This window comes from Apium graveolens, chromosome 10 (genome assembly GCF_009905375.1).
Source record: "Apium graveolens cultivar Ventura chromosome 10, ASM990537v1, whole genome shotgun sequence".
Lineage (NCBI taxonomy): Eukaryota > Viridiplantae > Streptophyta > Magnoliopsida > Apiales > Apiaceae > Apium > Apium graveolens.
In genome coordinates, this window is record NC_133656.1 from 229,510,715 (window position 1) to 229,526,620 (window position 15,906).

The 15,906-nt window shown below is 30.7% G+C and overlaps 1 protein-coding gene across 4 annotated transcripts; it reads left to right on the forward strand.

Annotated features, from left to right (window-relative positions):
• Positions 1–6,634: 6,634 nt before the first annotated feature.
• Positions 6,635–15,252, forward strand: LOC141689335 (RNA-binding KH domain-containing protein RCF3-like). Of its 4 annotated transcripts, XR_012562344.1 has the most exons (10): positions 6,635–7,391; positions 8,276–8,692; positions 8,912–9,160; positions 9,793–10,008; positions 10,392–10,471; positions 10,564–10,672; positions 10,800–10,926; positions 11,026–11,784; positions 11,931–12,074; positions 12,173–14,062. XR_012562344.1 is itself a non-coding variant. In XM_074493599.1 (9 exons), exons 1-8 carry the CDS (start codon positions 6,792–6,794, stop codon positions 14,095–14,097), a joined length of 1,824 nt encoding a protein of 607 aa, XP_074349700.1. In that variant the 5' UTR covers positions 6,635–6,791; the 3' UTR covers positions 14,098–14,143; positions 14,956–15,252. The 4 variants fall into 4 exon arrangements, 2 of the variants coding, with proteins under 2 accessions (XP_074349700.1, XP_074349701.1); XR_012562343.1 differs by having other exon boundaries at positions 11,026–12,074; XM_074493599.1 differs by lacking the exons at positions 11,026–11,784; positions 11,931–12,074; positions 12,173–14,062 and adding exons at positions 14,072–14,143; positions 14,956–15,252.
• Positions 15,253–15,906: the final 654 nt, after the last annotated feature.

The following is a 15,906-nucleotide window of genomic DNA, read 5'->3' on the forward strand; positions in this document are numbered from 1 at the left end:
TGGGTTTGGCTTCATAAACTTCATCTGCCGAAAATACCCCTGAAGTCGTTACAATCTAACTGTGAAACTAACGGAAAGGACGCGGAGTACCCAAAATGCTACGTAATTTTGCATTTAGCCATCACAATGACACAATTATTAATTTAGCCATCTCCGTGCGATTTAATTATAGTACAGGCCAACAAAGTGCAAAAAAGTCTTCAATTTACTAGTAAAAAGTATATTTGAACGATATAAATTCAAATTTCATCCCACTTACTTTCATTTTTGTTAATATTAATATTGAATGAACAAATAAATATATTTTTGAAAAGAATTTTTGAAAAAATTAACATTCATTTTCTTAAAAAAATTATCTTGTATATTGGTTCGCATATGCCAAATTTCAACCTAAATATTTTCGAAAAATTGTAGTAAAGGTCTAAATAATTCTAAAATATAGTGGAACGAAATGGATATACTTGAGAAACATTAAATTATTCAAGGTTTCATTCCAAAATTGGGGACGGACAAAATGTGAGTGTGATAGTGTTTTATGTAATCTTCAAGATTATTAAAATGATAGAATCCAAAATACTCTCGTAGAAATATTTTCATTAAATAATTTAGAAACATCCTGGGCTTACAGCTTTTAGAATCTTCACCAATAAATGAATGGTATATATTTTATAAAAAATATGAATATATGATATAAAATAATCTTGTTTAAATATTTGGGTTTTTAGTGTTGTGCCGATAAACAAACAATAATGCACACAATAAGAAATTAGTTGGAAAATTTTGATTGTTTTTTTTTCAATTATTCTGACGGGTCCTCGTATATGTACAAAATATTTCATCAATAAAAATCAAAACTCATAAAAAATTATTGTTAGAGTACACTAGATAAGCCCTAAATATTTTAATAAAATAATTTAGAAACATCCAGGACTTGCATCTCCTACAATCCTCTCCACGAAGTTGATCTTGAATAATCTTGTATATATATTTTACTATGAACATCTGGAACTTGCATTTTCTAGAAACCTCTTTAATAAGTAGATAAGTGCATATTTTTAATCTCGTTTAAAATTTTAATAAAATAATCTAGAAACATCTATTACTTGCATTTTTTAGAATACTCTCCAAGAAGTGGGAGAATGTAAAATTTAAAAAGTAAGATCAAGAATAATCTTGTATAAATATTTTAATAAAATAATTCAGAAACATCTATGAATTGCATCTTCCGGAAATCTCTCCTGGAAGTGGATGAGTGTGAATTTTAATTAATCTAGTATTTAGAATAATCTCGTATATGTATTTTAATAAAATATTCTAGAAACATCTAGGACTTCCATCGTCTAAAGTCCTCTCCAAAAAGTGGATGAGTGTATTTTTTTTGTTAAATGAGTGTATTTCATTTTTAAAAAATAGGATCTGGAATAATCTCATATAAATATTTTAATAAAACAATTTAGAAAAATCTCATATTTGCATCTTCTAGAATCCTCTCCTAAAAGCGGACGAGTTCATAATTTTAAAATATATGCTCAAGAATAATTCCGTATATTTTTTTAATTAAATAATCTAGTATCATCTAGGACTTGCCTCTTCTATAATCCTCTCCAAGAAGTGAAAATTTAGAATAATGAGGACTTGCATCTTGTGGAATCAATTTTAATAAATATTTTATTAAAATAATATAGAAGCATCCAAAACTTGCATCTTCTAAAATTCTCTTTAAGAAGTGAACATCTAGAAGCGTGAACAATCTAGAAGCATTTAGGATTTGCATCTTCTAGACTTCTCTATAAGAAATGAACGAGTTAATAAATAGGTGATGTCTTCCATTTGAGAATGTATGGTGTAAATTGAGTACTTGTAAAATAGTAGAGAGCGGTGTTCTAAAACTATTGTTGATTCGGTTGAATACTAAAAATCAAATATATACATGTTCAGATTTAAGTGAGTACTCAGCCGAGGATTTGGATGTTAAAAGCGAGTTATCAGAAAATCAACCGATATTTGAATTTTGAAGATATAAGCGAGTCAATCCAATTTCCAAATTTTACGAGGTAAGAACATGGTATAAGTTAAGAAATTTATATTTTATTGTGGTGATTGACGATAAACTATTTTTGTTAAATATTTAATATTTTCCTCAGAACGAAGAATCAACATGTTCCTTAATTTTGTATTAAATGATTCGTACCTTTTAAATTAAATAATTTTTAAAATAATAAATTTAGATTTTTTTAATGAGATCTTTCTGAATTTTTTAACTTGATTAGCAACTTTTGTAATTAATTAAATATGATTTAATTTATTATTACTAAATTAAGATGATTTATTCATATTATTAAATAATAATTTAATTTGTCAAATTAAATTAGCAGAGAGAATTATTTTCTGAAGATTTTAGAAAAAAAATTAATCAATAAAAGCACTTTAATTAGTAGCTAGTTACTTATTGAGATTAATTAATGGTAGATGATGATGATAATAATAATAATAATAATAATAATAATAATAATAATAATATTTAATAAAAAAATTCAGTTGGATTTTTTCCTATAAATATATCATTATAAATTCTATTTTTGTCTTAACCTTATTTTTTTACAAGAAGGAGTAAATCCTAATTCTCTCTCCGCCTCTTCCTCCGTCCATTAAATCAGACTATTGGTGAGATAACAGTAGAGTGTTTCACACTTGAGTAGCAGCTGTTATGAGTCTTCATTTATCATTCTTGGATCGCTTTTAAAGATTAGTAATTGATTACTTTATTTATACATTTATACATGAATCATATGCGTATAATATGAATTTTATACGATTTAACGTATATGATTCATGAATAAATTATGGGATCGATTATTAACCTTTATAGTAATTGAAGTATGATGAATCTGTTTCTCAATGTATGAAGCGATACTGGTATCCACCAAAGGTGGGAAGAAGCGTGAAAGACAATTCCTTTTTTTTTTCCTAAAAATAGGTAAATGCATAATAAGGTTTATAATTATGTATTTATAGGGAAATATTTTAGCTGAATTTTTACTTATAAAATATTATTATTAACATCCCTCCAATTAAACAATCTCATTAACCAATTAACTAACAATTTAAACTCTTTTAATTTTTTAATTATAAGCTCTTTTTCTAAACTATTTAGAAAATTATTATCTCAACTAATTTAATCTCACAAATTAAATTTTTAATTAATAATATTAAGAAATATCTTAATTAATATCTAATAAATTAAATTATATTTAATTAACTATAAAAATTGCTAGTCAATTATTTATTTCATAAATAAGTAGTGACTAGTTATTATTAATTAATGTTCCACCAATAAATCAATATCTTTTATGCTATAAGTACTCTAGAGTTTGAAAATGGAGAGAAGAGAAGAGAAGTGAAAAGGTAATTTTAAATTTTTCCTTTCTAAGCGTACTCCTGAGATTTTTGGCGACAGAAGAGAAGTGATTAGGAGAGAAAATTTCCTATAATTTTCCCCCAAAACTTTCTTTCAATGGGAAGATTTGAAAAGATAATCTCACATTATCTTCTTTTTCATGGTCACTTTTTCCCCCTTTTACAAAAACTAGGGAGTACAAGACTGATTTATTTTCTTCTAATATTTCTCTTCTCCTCTCATCTTTTTTCTTCTCAGCACAGCGTTATGGTGTGACCATGTAGATTCAATATTAAATTCGGAAATTGAAATAAATAATAACAAAATTATTTTATTATAATTTATATAAATTTTTATAATTTATTAAATTTCGATTAATAAATTAATTATATTTATTTTACATAGTGAGTGATATTTCTCAACAAATCCCAATTATTTGGATAATATAAGCTCACTGCTTATAATATAAAGTTTAATAACCAATAACCATGCCAGAATTTGTATATGCAACATAAGATTGTCTAGTGAGATTTAAACTTCTCTATTTGAATTATAGACTATTGGATAAAGGTAATGGAAACCCAAAGCATCGTAGGCTTGGTCACATGAGTGAGAGAAAAATTCGCTTATTGCACAAAGACGGATTACAAGAACCATGTGGTTATAAAATCATATTATGCACGCATAACCTATCTCGATAGCAAGACCACTAGATCCCTATTTACTTGAAATAAAGAGATAGTAAGCTACAAAAGTGTATAAATTAGTGCACATGATTGTATGTGAATCAATGACACCACATGATAGATAATGATTTACACACTCATTAATATTTGTGGTAATAATCTTCATTCAGATAAATGTATCTGGTATATTACCAATATAATTTTTTTGAAATAAATTTGAAATAAAAAATAATGAAATACAAAACAAATGCATAAGTTTTAAGACTTTTCGATAAGTTTAAAGAGATGTATACTTAAGCAAGAGTTTTGCGATTTTCTCAAATCTCAACTGCATAGATTCACTTTGGACAAATCCTCAAATTTCACGGGTATATGACATGTATGACGGAGTGCACGACTTTTTAGACATCGTTCGATTCATGTTAACCTAAAATGATCTTTTAATAGCTTTTGTAGTTAAAATTTTGCAAATGTCAGTGTATGTGCTGAATACAGTATCTTCTTAATTTGTTCCCAAGATTTTACATGAGATATGTACTAAAGGAACACAAGTCTTAAACTTATTAAGATTTAGGGATATCCAACTTATATCAATAAGTTTGAATCTGGAAAACTAGAATCAAGATCCGTAAAATATAGGTTTGTGAAAAATTCAAAGATATATTGTGAAATATATTGTCTATCGACGGGTGTTTGATTTCACATACACAACCTTCTTGCAAAAATAGTTTATTCTTAAAAAGAACAATGAAAACAATACTAAAATTAATGAAGTACAAATTATCAGGGTTTAAAGGAAAATCCTTGTTGAGAAAGAACAACCTTTTGTAGAAGTTTAGTGCCAGCATGATGAAATTTATAATAATAATAATAATAATAATAATAATAATAATAATAATAATAATAAGGAATGATATATCAATGCTAAAATAAGTTAAAGTATGATTATCTAGAAAATTCCTTATAAAGGACTTGTGTTATGCAATATGAATAAGAATCTATAGGATAGACTAGACCACGAACATGTATTTAAATTTGGTTATAGTCATTTATTATTAATATTGAGTAATATAAAATTCATGAATTTTGTAAAATTACAGGATGTTTTTTTAAAAATTTTGAAATCTCACCTCGATAAAACACCATAAACTTTGACTCCGTGTAAAATTTTACATTATGAACTAAAATTAATGAACCATGTATTAACTTGCTAAAATTTGAACATAATATTTCTCAATTATAAAAGATATTTTAAAATCTAACTTAGACAAAATTTATAAAAAAAATCCGATAAATATTTTATAAACAAATTCCTTAAACTTTATTTACTAATAAAATATATCATGTTATATTCAAAAACTTAGGATTCTGGTTACAATTAGTGGTCAAATGTTACACGTGGCAATTTGAATTAGATCCGTTGACAAGATGATTGATTAAGTGCCCGTTTGGAAAACGTTAAAACAAGTAACTTATGATTTAAAATTAATAAATGATTTAAAAGTGATAAATATATAATATTTATAAGTTAGTGTAGTGTTTGGTTAATTTTACTTATAAGTCATAATTTTTTTTTTACTTAAATGAACTAAAATAAAATATTTTTTAAATATTATTATCTTAATTCATGACTTTTAAATTAACTTAACATTTAAAAACATAAATTTAAAAACTAAATTAATAAAAAAAATTAAAAATCAAAATAAGTTGAGAAAAAGTACGTCGTTACTAAAATTGAACTTATCAGCTTTTAAGTTGTAAATTCAACTTATAAGTTTGGTCGACAAACACTTATCAATAAGTACTTTCGGGCTTATAAGCCAATAAACCACTTATTTAGTGGTGCCAAACAGGTCCTAAGTTGTTTTGAATAAATTTAACCGTTTTCAATAAAATGTTTCAATCATTTATTGTATTTTACGGGACACATTGACAATCATTTAATTAAAAAAAAATCCATAAAAAATTTTGAAAATATTCGTCCAGTTAGCTTTTATTTTTTTGGTATCAGATAGCTATTTCAATCCTAACCATCAAATACTAAGAAAAAGTTGTTTTTTTTGTCAAAAATCTAAGTTCCAAGGTTATAAATTTAATAAGGACCCGAGTCAGATGTTAAGATTTAGTTCTCGATGAAATGTCCACAAAATATTGATGGAGAGCTGACCATCTTGATGAGATGTCCACAAAATATTGGTGGAGAGCTGACCGTGTGCGTGTGCGTGTACAAAAAATTTCAAAAATTTTCACTAATATAATTTTTACAACTTATCAAACATCTTTTTTTAGGTTGTGCTCATATGTACATATTAGACAAATCAATTTAATAAAATCTAGAATATCATCTGATAAAATTTATTAGGACTATAGTATTTAGGAGTATTAATATATTATTTTAAATATTGAGCAAGATTCAAAACGGGATTTTTTTTATCAAAATGCTATTTTATTATTTTAAAGACTCATTCGAAATACAAATTTAATATTAATCAAACCCACGATGAGGGACACGTGCTAATTGGTAATGAGGTAACGGCTAACCGTTTCAAGCATGAGCATGTATTCGGGGCTTTGCAGCACCTATATATTCAACCTCACTCATTCAATTCTCTTTATCTATTTAGAAAACTCATTCAGTTTCCCCCAAACATAAACCCTAATTTGCCCTAATTTTCGACACATATATTCGATTACATACAATTTCAATAATGGACCGATCAAGATTTAACAGATATTACAATGCCGAACCCTATTCTAGACCTAATTCACGAAACGACGCCGTTGGAATTCACCGCCGTAGCGCTGGCGGACCTGTACGGAACTTTCAGGACTCTAATTCTACGGTGACAACTAGTTATCGAATTTTGTGTCATGATAATCAAATTAGTGTTGTGGTTGGACAATCAGGTAGTATAATTAATTCAGTTAGGCAAAACACTGGTGCGTCGATTAATGTACATGATCTGGTTCCTGGTGATGAGGAGAGAATTATCGAGATTTCCGATACGCGAAAACGAGAGTTTGATGGACGGATGAATTCGTTTTCGCCTGCTCAGGAGGCGTTGTTTAGGATACATGAGAGGATACTAGAGTGTGATGGAGGAGAGGAGGGGGAGTGTGGAGTGAGAGGAGGCGTTACGAGGGTTGTTACGAGGCTTGTGGTGTTGAAAAAACATGTAGGGAGTTTGTTAGGGAAAGGAGGGAAGATTATTGAGCAGATGAGGATGGAGACTAAGGCTTTTATTAGGGTCTTGACTACAGATCAGAGTTTGCCGAGGTGTGTGGCAATGTCGGAGGAGATTGTTCAGGTTTTAGTCTGACTTGAAAGCTTTTAATTTTCGTTGTTACAACATGATATCGTTGAAGTTATTGGCTTCATTGTGCTCCTGCGGTTTTAGTGGATGTTTTGTAAATGATAATAACCAGAAATTTATAATCTCTTTCTAATAGTGGTTAACCTATCCTGAGATTCATGTAGCTGCTAGCTGGACATGCTAAGGGAAACCTAAACTAACAAAGAAAAACCATTAAACTGTCGCATTTCTATAACAAACAAGTTTAATTTGTGTTTTATGCAAAGACTTCATTTTAGTGTGTCATTGCTAACCTAGTAGTCTGCAGATCTTGTGTTATGTATCTTTTAAAATTTTGATAACCATGAAATTGTGTGCTTGGGTGAGGATGATGATTTCATTTAATTCTAGGTTTATTTCTGTTCAACTCATAGCAAGATAACTTCTTCTGAATGTACTCTGCCCGAGTTTGTTATATTTGTAGTAGACAAATTATTATTTAGGTTTTGAAACGTAGAATTGTTTTTCTTGTAAAAAAGGTAACTTTTCCTTGTTCAAGTAAACTGATGAGTGTAGGTGTTTGTCTACTTTTTACTTTAGAGTTTCTTTTTAAAGCTTGGAGATGCACAACCATTTTTGAGGCGGTATGATGTAACATCCTCTACATAAGGAAAGCAGAGTTAATACTTTCTTTGTGTCACAGTTTGAGCTCTATTGTTTACCTGTGGATTTAAAATTTATAATTAAATTTCAATTTATTTTTTCCTATAACATTAAAAAATTTCTTATAAACAAATGCTTCTCTGCGCACTAAATAATGAAACTTCGAGCACTTTTGGAGATGATTACGTTATGTGCCTTCCTCTTTATTAGAGTAAATGACCAGAACTCTCTTACAGGTAGTCGGAGATACAAATGCTGTTAAACATGCCATAACAATCATCTCCTCGCGGTTAAGGGAAAGCCAACATCGGGATCGCATTATGCACCCTTCACGTAGAACATCTATGGATGAGCCTTCTTTTGAATCTCAATTATCTGCAAATTTGCTTGGAGCTAGAGGAAATAATTATCCATCTCTTCAATCCGCCGACACGATGGTATCTGCACCTGTTCCTGTGGTCAGCAATTCACGGAATTGTTTTCGTGAGAATCTTGTATTTCGAATACTGTGCCCAGTTGACAAGATCAATAATGTTGTCGGGGAGTCAGATGGTATCATAAAATTACTACAAACTGAAATCGGTGTTGCTGTTAAGGTTATAGGTCCTGTGGTTGGTGCTGATGAACAGATAATCATCGTTTCTTCAGAGGAGGTACCTCCTAACTATTATCGATAAACGACATACTTAAGTTGCTTGCAATTTATATTTAAAAGTACAAGAATAACTACTTTAGTCTAGTAGTCTACACCTTTAAGACGTAAACTTCAGTAAAGCTTGTTGCATTCTTTAAGTTGTAGCTGTCTGCTGTCTTAACAATTTTTATTTTTGTATAAGATTCTGGGACCTCTTTTAACGTGTAATCAATATTAGGGTCTGGATGACGAGCTTTTTCCTGCTCAGGAAGCGTTGTTGCACATTCAAACTTGCATTGTAGATCTTGTTCCGGATAAAGAAAATATTGTTACTACGCGGTTACTAGTGCCATCTGGTAAAATTGGGTGCTTAGAGGGAAACAATGGTCTGTTGTCTGAGTTGAGGAAATCAACTGGCGTAAATGTTCAAATTTTGCCTAATGACCGACATCCAGTATGCTTATCAGGAAATGATGAGCTTTTACAGGTTTGTATTTACTGTTTATGCTGTAAAGGCTAAAAGGGCTCACATGTATTGATGCCCTAAGTGTTTTGTGCTAGAGAAAATGAATACTTAGATGACCTGAAGCATCCCCATATCCCCATATGGGATGTTCGGATTTTTGGGGATCTCGGATACTTACAAAATCCCAACTTTAAGTTTTTCTTTTTACAATTTGTACTACAACAAGAAACGATCTGACTTAAAATTCTTGTGTATTAAATGCTTATCTCCTGTAATTTTATTCAATTCACATAAAGTATTTTTTTGTTAATTATTTCTCTCAAGGTTACTAACTTTGTTGATGATCTTATCATTTATAAGTTTAAATATATATATATATATATATTTTTTTTTGTAATACTATATATGCCATATCCCCCCTCCCATGGAATCCACACCTGTGTCCGTATCCTTGCTTATTAGGTCATTTGAAAATTCTAAGTGTGATGCATAGACATATATGTTGTCGTCATATCTGAGATATATATTTTTCGTCTGCTTTTCTATTGTTGTTCAACCTTGAACAATAGAGAAATGTCTGGATTTCAGTTACTGTATTATTATGTCTCGCTGTAGGGTTTTGCCTTTTAATATAAACCTATTTTTAACTACAGATTGAAGGAGAGATCAAAGTAGCAAGAGAGGCTCTTGTAGAAGTGACGTCAAAAATTCGGAAATGCATGTATCAAGAGTACTTTCAAAAAGAGATGCCTTATACAACTAGTCCTGTACCGAGTGTATTACCGTCTCAGGAACCTTATGCGGGAAATAATTCTCCAGCTGCATTTTCTCAAATGGTGCACAATGCAGCAATCATAAAGCGCACAGAGGTAAATAGAATTTAATGTGGTATATTTTGGAATTTGTAATCCTGCTTAATAGAGAAAAGTTCCGGAAATATCCCCTCTTTCTTTTCTTTCATTGTTCAGTTTCTGGAATTATGACAATACACTTCTTTTTCTCTGTATATTTTGAAAGCTAGACAGTTACTGGTCACACTGATTCTTTCAAGAGTACATTGTTCACTCTGCCAGGGTATAATATTTTTAATAACATATACCTCCATTCTAAGATTAGTACCAAAGATGTAGAGAAGGATCAATGACTTGTGATGTATCAGGGAGATATATATCGTCTGGAGTCTGCTGCACTTTATATGCAACTCAAGTAATTCTGATATTTGAAATTGGAAACTACTGTTGTTCGTCTGCAGGACTCTACCGGATTTGTTTGGAAGGCAGTAAAGGAGCCTGAAAATATGCATCAGGAAAATGTTCCAAGTTCATTGAGAAGGTATTTAAACAATATTTAATTTAGGATGTGGAGTTATCATGCCAGATATTCTTTTTACAGTTTTTAAATCTTAGGAAAATTCTCCCTGCTAGATTTCATGGACCACTAGTTACTAGAAGTATCCTGGAGGTCGTCATACCACATCATGCAGTTCCCAAACTCATAGCAGAGTCAAAAAACAAGCTTTCTCAAATCAGCGAGGTATTGATTGTTTTCCTATTACGATCTTTAGTTGTAGAATTCTTCTGGACGAGAATTAAGAAGTGAACTATATTGTGAACTTGATGAAATATTTTTGTAGTGTAACATTATGTCACAATTGAAACAGTTATCAGGAGCAACTGTCAAATTGATTGAAAATGGATCCGATGCAACAGATAATGTCGTTGTAATATCAGGGACCCCGGAACAAGCCGAGAGAGCCCAGAGCTTGCTTCAAGGATTTATCTTGAGCAGTAAGTATCTTTCTTTACTACTGATTTATAATTTCTAGTGCTTCGTTTCTGACAAACTGGCAGACGTAATTCTTTTTATGTGATGTGATCAAAATGCAGCCCAAGAAGATGGTCATTGACGTGGATTCTTGTGTATAATTATCTATATTTTGGAAGATGAGGAGGGTGCCTAACATGATATTAGTTTGTAGGAAGGGTTTCTTATATATTGTAGCAGCTAGAAGTAGGAGGATTACAAACACAATACACACACATATACAAATTTCACATGTACTTGTAGAGATCTTTGTCAGCAGACTCTGAGTTCGGTTTCATATGTAGAGGCTGTCAGTATAAAATTCAAAATTGTTCATTTTTTCTATCTCATAACTTTTTAATTTGATTAATAGGAACAGATAACAGAACTATTAAGAAAATTAATTTAAGATAGATCAAGGAAGGTTTCTATACATTTATTTCTATTTATTTGCATTTTGTTCTTAAATTTTCCTCTTTTTTATAATAAAATTCTTGCACAGTGTGAATGAATTTAAAGAAGTTGTAATATTCAGTATTAAACTTCAATGAAATATGAATTGCTAAAATGTTTAGTAAAGATAACTAAAATTACTTTTAATATAAAAGAATTTAATTTATAATCCCAAACAACCCTTCTGCCCCAAAGTAGAATGCATTACCAAACTTAATTATTTTTTACCAAAAAAATTTGTTATATGGTAAAAATGAAATACAAGAGACCAGATCATCAGAGCAATGGAGCAGTGACTCTGTAATCTCTCCTGAGTACAGCTATTTTCTTGCATTGAATCACCGCCCGCCTCCGGAAAATCGTCAATCTCGGCCGCCACAACTACTGCTGTAATCACCTCTCTACTAAAACTAGAAATTACTAACAATTTCAACCTTTTTAATCGAATTTTTAAATTAAAATAATTTCCATTTCTCTGTATATGCTCCTGGTCAATAATTTGACACTTATTTAGTTATTCATTTGAATAATTTAGAATTTGGTAGTTAAATAGAGGATGGCATATATGCGGCACTGTAAAAATGCACTGGGGGAAATCTCAAATAGGGTAATGCATCAACCCGTTTTGTTTTCTGGTCAAGGTTTTCGATATCGAAAATTGGATGTTATTCTTACCACTGTGAGTATTTCATTTATCATTTATTTCCGTTACTTGTTTCCTATGCAACAATGTAATGAACAATTTAAAATGTTTATCTCTGTATGATTACTTTACAGAGTGTCGACAAGCTAGGGAAAATCGGAGAGGTTGTGAAAGTAGCTCCGGGAGATTTCCGCAACCATTTGATGCCTAAATTGCTCGCTGTTCCTAATATCGACAAGTTTGCTTATCTCATTAGCAAGCAGCGCAAGGTTTGTTTTTTTAAGGCGTCTACATTTGTGTGTACAGTAATATTGCCATTAGTGCGTATGTAGAATTTTAATGCTGTTTTGTATGGACTATTTCATAAATGACACTTAGATGCCGAGACTTTTAACCAGCTTATAACATCCTCCTGGCTTACATTTGTTACATGCACTTGTAAATAAATTGATTCATACTTATATGCTTGGACCTTGGAATTGTGACTGCAACATAATGTGCTAACTTAGCGTGGCTATATACTGATTTAGTTTAAGTTTTTAAAATTAAATTGAACAAGTAAATTGAAGGCCATCTTGTTAGACCATGGCATTTATAGTGCTATGTTAAAGAGTAAATATAACTCTTCTCTTAGGGCTTGGTGCACATTCATATCGAAACACAAATATTCTTTCTTAGTGGAATATATACCTTAAGGCCATGTTTGTTTCATGTTATTATAAGATTATAATCCTTTAAATTTTTCAATCCCATGTTTGTTTTGTAAAAAATTAGTAAAGGGTTATCCAAGAATTATAATCCTTTAAATTATTTTATCCCATGTTTGTTTTGTTGGAGTAGATGATAGGATTATAATCCCCTCTAATACTTTTATCCCCTTATCAAGTCATTTTTTAAACGATTATAAATTCCCTCGTTGCAATCCCATGTGAAACAAACATAGGATTGGATAATTTAATGGATTATAGTCCAATTTCAATGATTATCCCTCAAAACAAACATAGAATAAAATTTTAAAGGATCATAGTCCAATCCTATATTTAATCCCTCCAAACAAACATAGGATGAGATTATTTAATCCATAGGATTAATAATGAAGGAATTAGTTATCCCCGGATTATTATCCCCGGATTATAATTCCCCAAACAAACATGGCCTAGGAGTTGAGTGTGTAAAGCTTGTTGCTTGCATTTCCATCAATACTCATACAATGTTCTAATACTGTTTTGCTGATTTCTTGGTATCACGGGATTATTGGTGTGAATGGAAGCTATTGTTGTACTATTCCCTTCTCGAATTTTGGCGCTTTTAATTTTATTTTTTCCACTTGTATATGCATTTTTAGCAGCTATGTAATTATAACTTGCTTTATTTCCAAACTTTTTTTTTCCACTTTTCATTCCTTCTACAAACATTAAGAATATATATGCATTTTGTTTTAATAGATTTACCAAACTGAGGAGATCGAAGAGGTTAAAATTATTCAGAAGACTGAGAAAGATAAAACAAAGAGTACCATACAGCAGCAAAACGTCTAGATGATGCTAAGCTGATCAGTTTTGTTTTAAATACTGATTTTTGAGTTGGTGTATTTTTGTAAAAAAATTGGTTTCCTGTAATTAAAAGTTGTTGCTTTGATATTAAATTAAGTATTTTTTTAAAAGATGTTGAATTGAACATGATGATCATTACAATTGCTGTTTGTGGAAGAATCAAGAATCTAATATTTTTTTTGAGACTTACTGTTTAACTGAAACATGTGAGCTTTCTATATACTGCTACTTATCTTGCAGCAAAATGTATAAATGTAGTAATAGCGAGTTATTATTCTAATTCTTGTCAGAAGCTGAAAGTATGAAACTTGAAGAACCTCACGATTTAATAAATATAGGGACATAATACCTGACAGGCTTAATTACATTTGACTTCTGTCTTTAACAGCGGCAACGCCACCTTCTTTTGCTTTAGACAAATAAATATAATTTTTGTATACATTATCCGAATTTATAACACCTATTGCCACTTCTGTCAAGGTCGTGAGGAGGTTCATCAGGATTGATAATGATTTGCGTGAACCTATGACTAAAGAAGAAATCGTTGCTGAGGTATGTTTTATTTTTTACTCTTTCTGAAATTTACATGTGGTAAATTTGTTGCTTGGTACCCTTGATAAACCCTATTTGGTCTATAAAGAAGGTGGATTATATTTTTATACTGTTTTCTCTGTTTTCAACTCCATATTCTCAACTTAAGTAGGTGTAGTCTATGATTTATTGTTTGCCAGTCCCCTGTTTTATTTATCTTTAGATGGTCTCCGGACTTGTGTTGTGGGGGGTTTGGGCAGTCTATCTTTTTGTATTAAAACCTTGGTCATAACTTTTCTTGAATATTGAAAAAAGTGAATGCTATCCCCCAGCTTCATTTGCCTATTCCTTCAGTTAGATGTTCTTGGTAGCATGACCCCTATCCATTTGCTTCCTACTGAAACAAATGAATAAAACTTTAACATTGAATGAGTACATATATCGATTAGGTATATACAAAAGTAATGTTTTAATTTTTCTGTATTGCCTGGCCGATCAATTGATCTGATAGGAAGCTGATAAAATAGTCTGGCCAAGAAGCTGTGATATGACCATGTTGCAATTCCCTGCAAATGGGGATGGTAGAGATAATTTATATTATTATAGTTGATTGTGCTATTTTAGTTCCGCAAATAGTTGAGATGTGTATCTCTAAAAAGTTAAATGAGCAAGGTGTCGAAAAACCCACCAGGGGTTGTTTCTGTAATTTTATGCCTGTATGGTGAATGTTACTTTGAGAAGACCAAATTTAAGCCGACTAGCAGCAAATTAATGTATCACGACGGTGTCCGTGCAACAGCCCCAATGTAATATACCATTTTGTATCATGTCAGGTAGCGAGGCAGCTATGTGTTTGCATCGAGACCGGAAACCTACATCTACCAATTCTTTTGTCATCTTTGGGGGAGTTGAGGTGCCACTCCTCTTGCCAAAGTCCATTTCTTTGCCAGCAGGGAAGGTCCAGAAAATGATGTTAAAATCCGCAGAAAATGAACTGGTCAACATAAAAAGGCTATTTTGGCCTTGCATCTCCGAAGCGTTAGTTAGTTAACCACAAACTGACAGATCACATATGAATTTTGGTTGGGGTGAGAACTTCAGGTTTTTCTTGGTAATTTTATAAAAACTGATTTTGCACAAGATATCTGATGATTTTCTCGGTGAAAGAAGCATATGTATGTTTTTAAATTTAAAGAAAAACAGTTCAAAATTCATGAGACGAGTCTGAATGCGTAAGATTCAATTTAAAGCATAATATGCTCCATTTTATGGCCTCCGAATCGTTTTTCTTAGCCACATGCTTTGCTCATTAACCCTTGATTGTTGGATTATCCTTGCAATCTTGAGTCAATGATTCACTTTATAAACTCACAAGTAAGTGTTTTTCTTAAAAATTATAAGATTTATATTATATGTTCTAATAAATTTCAGGATAATCGAGAATCAAACCATAAAATATAGACAATTATAATAATTAAATTATGTGGTGAAAACAAACCAATAGAAATAATTCAACAGGGATCATGGATCTATTATTCTACTCACATTTTCTAAATTTTGAAGGAGCAAGTAATACAAAGAAAGTAACCAACAAATCTCTTTAATAATCATATTCAAGGGGTTCCACTTTACCGATTTTTGGGAAGCTTCTATACACAACACATAACTTGACTCTGTCATTTTGACTTGTATATTCAATTATTCATCCCCCAAGCTGCCACAGCCGACCATCGCTGTGGATCCAACTTACCTATCTCATCCGCCACGTATTTATATCAATCATC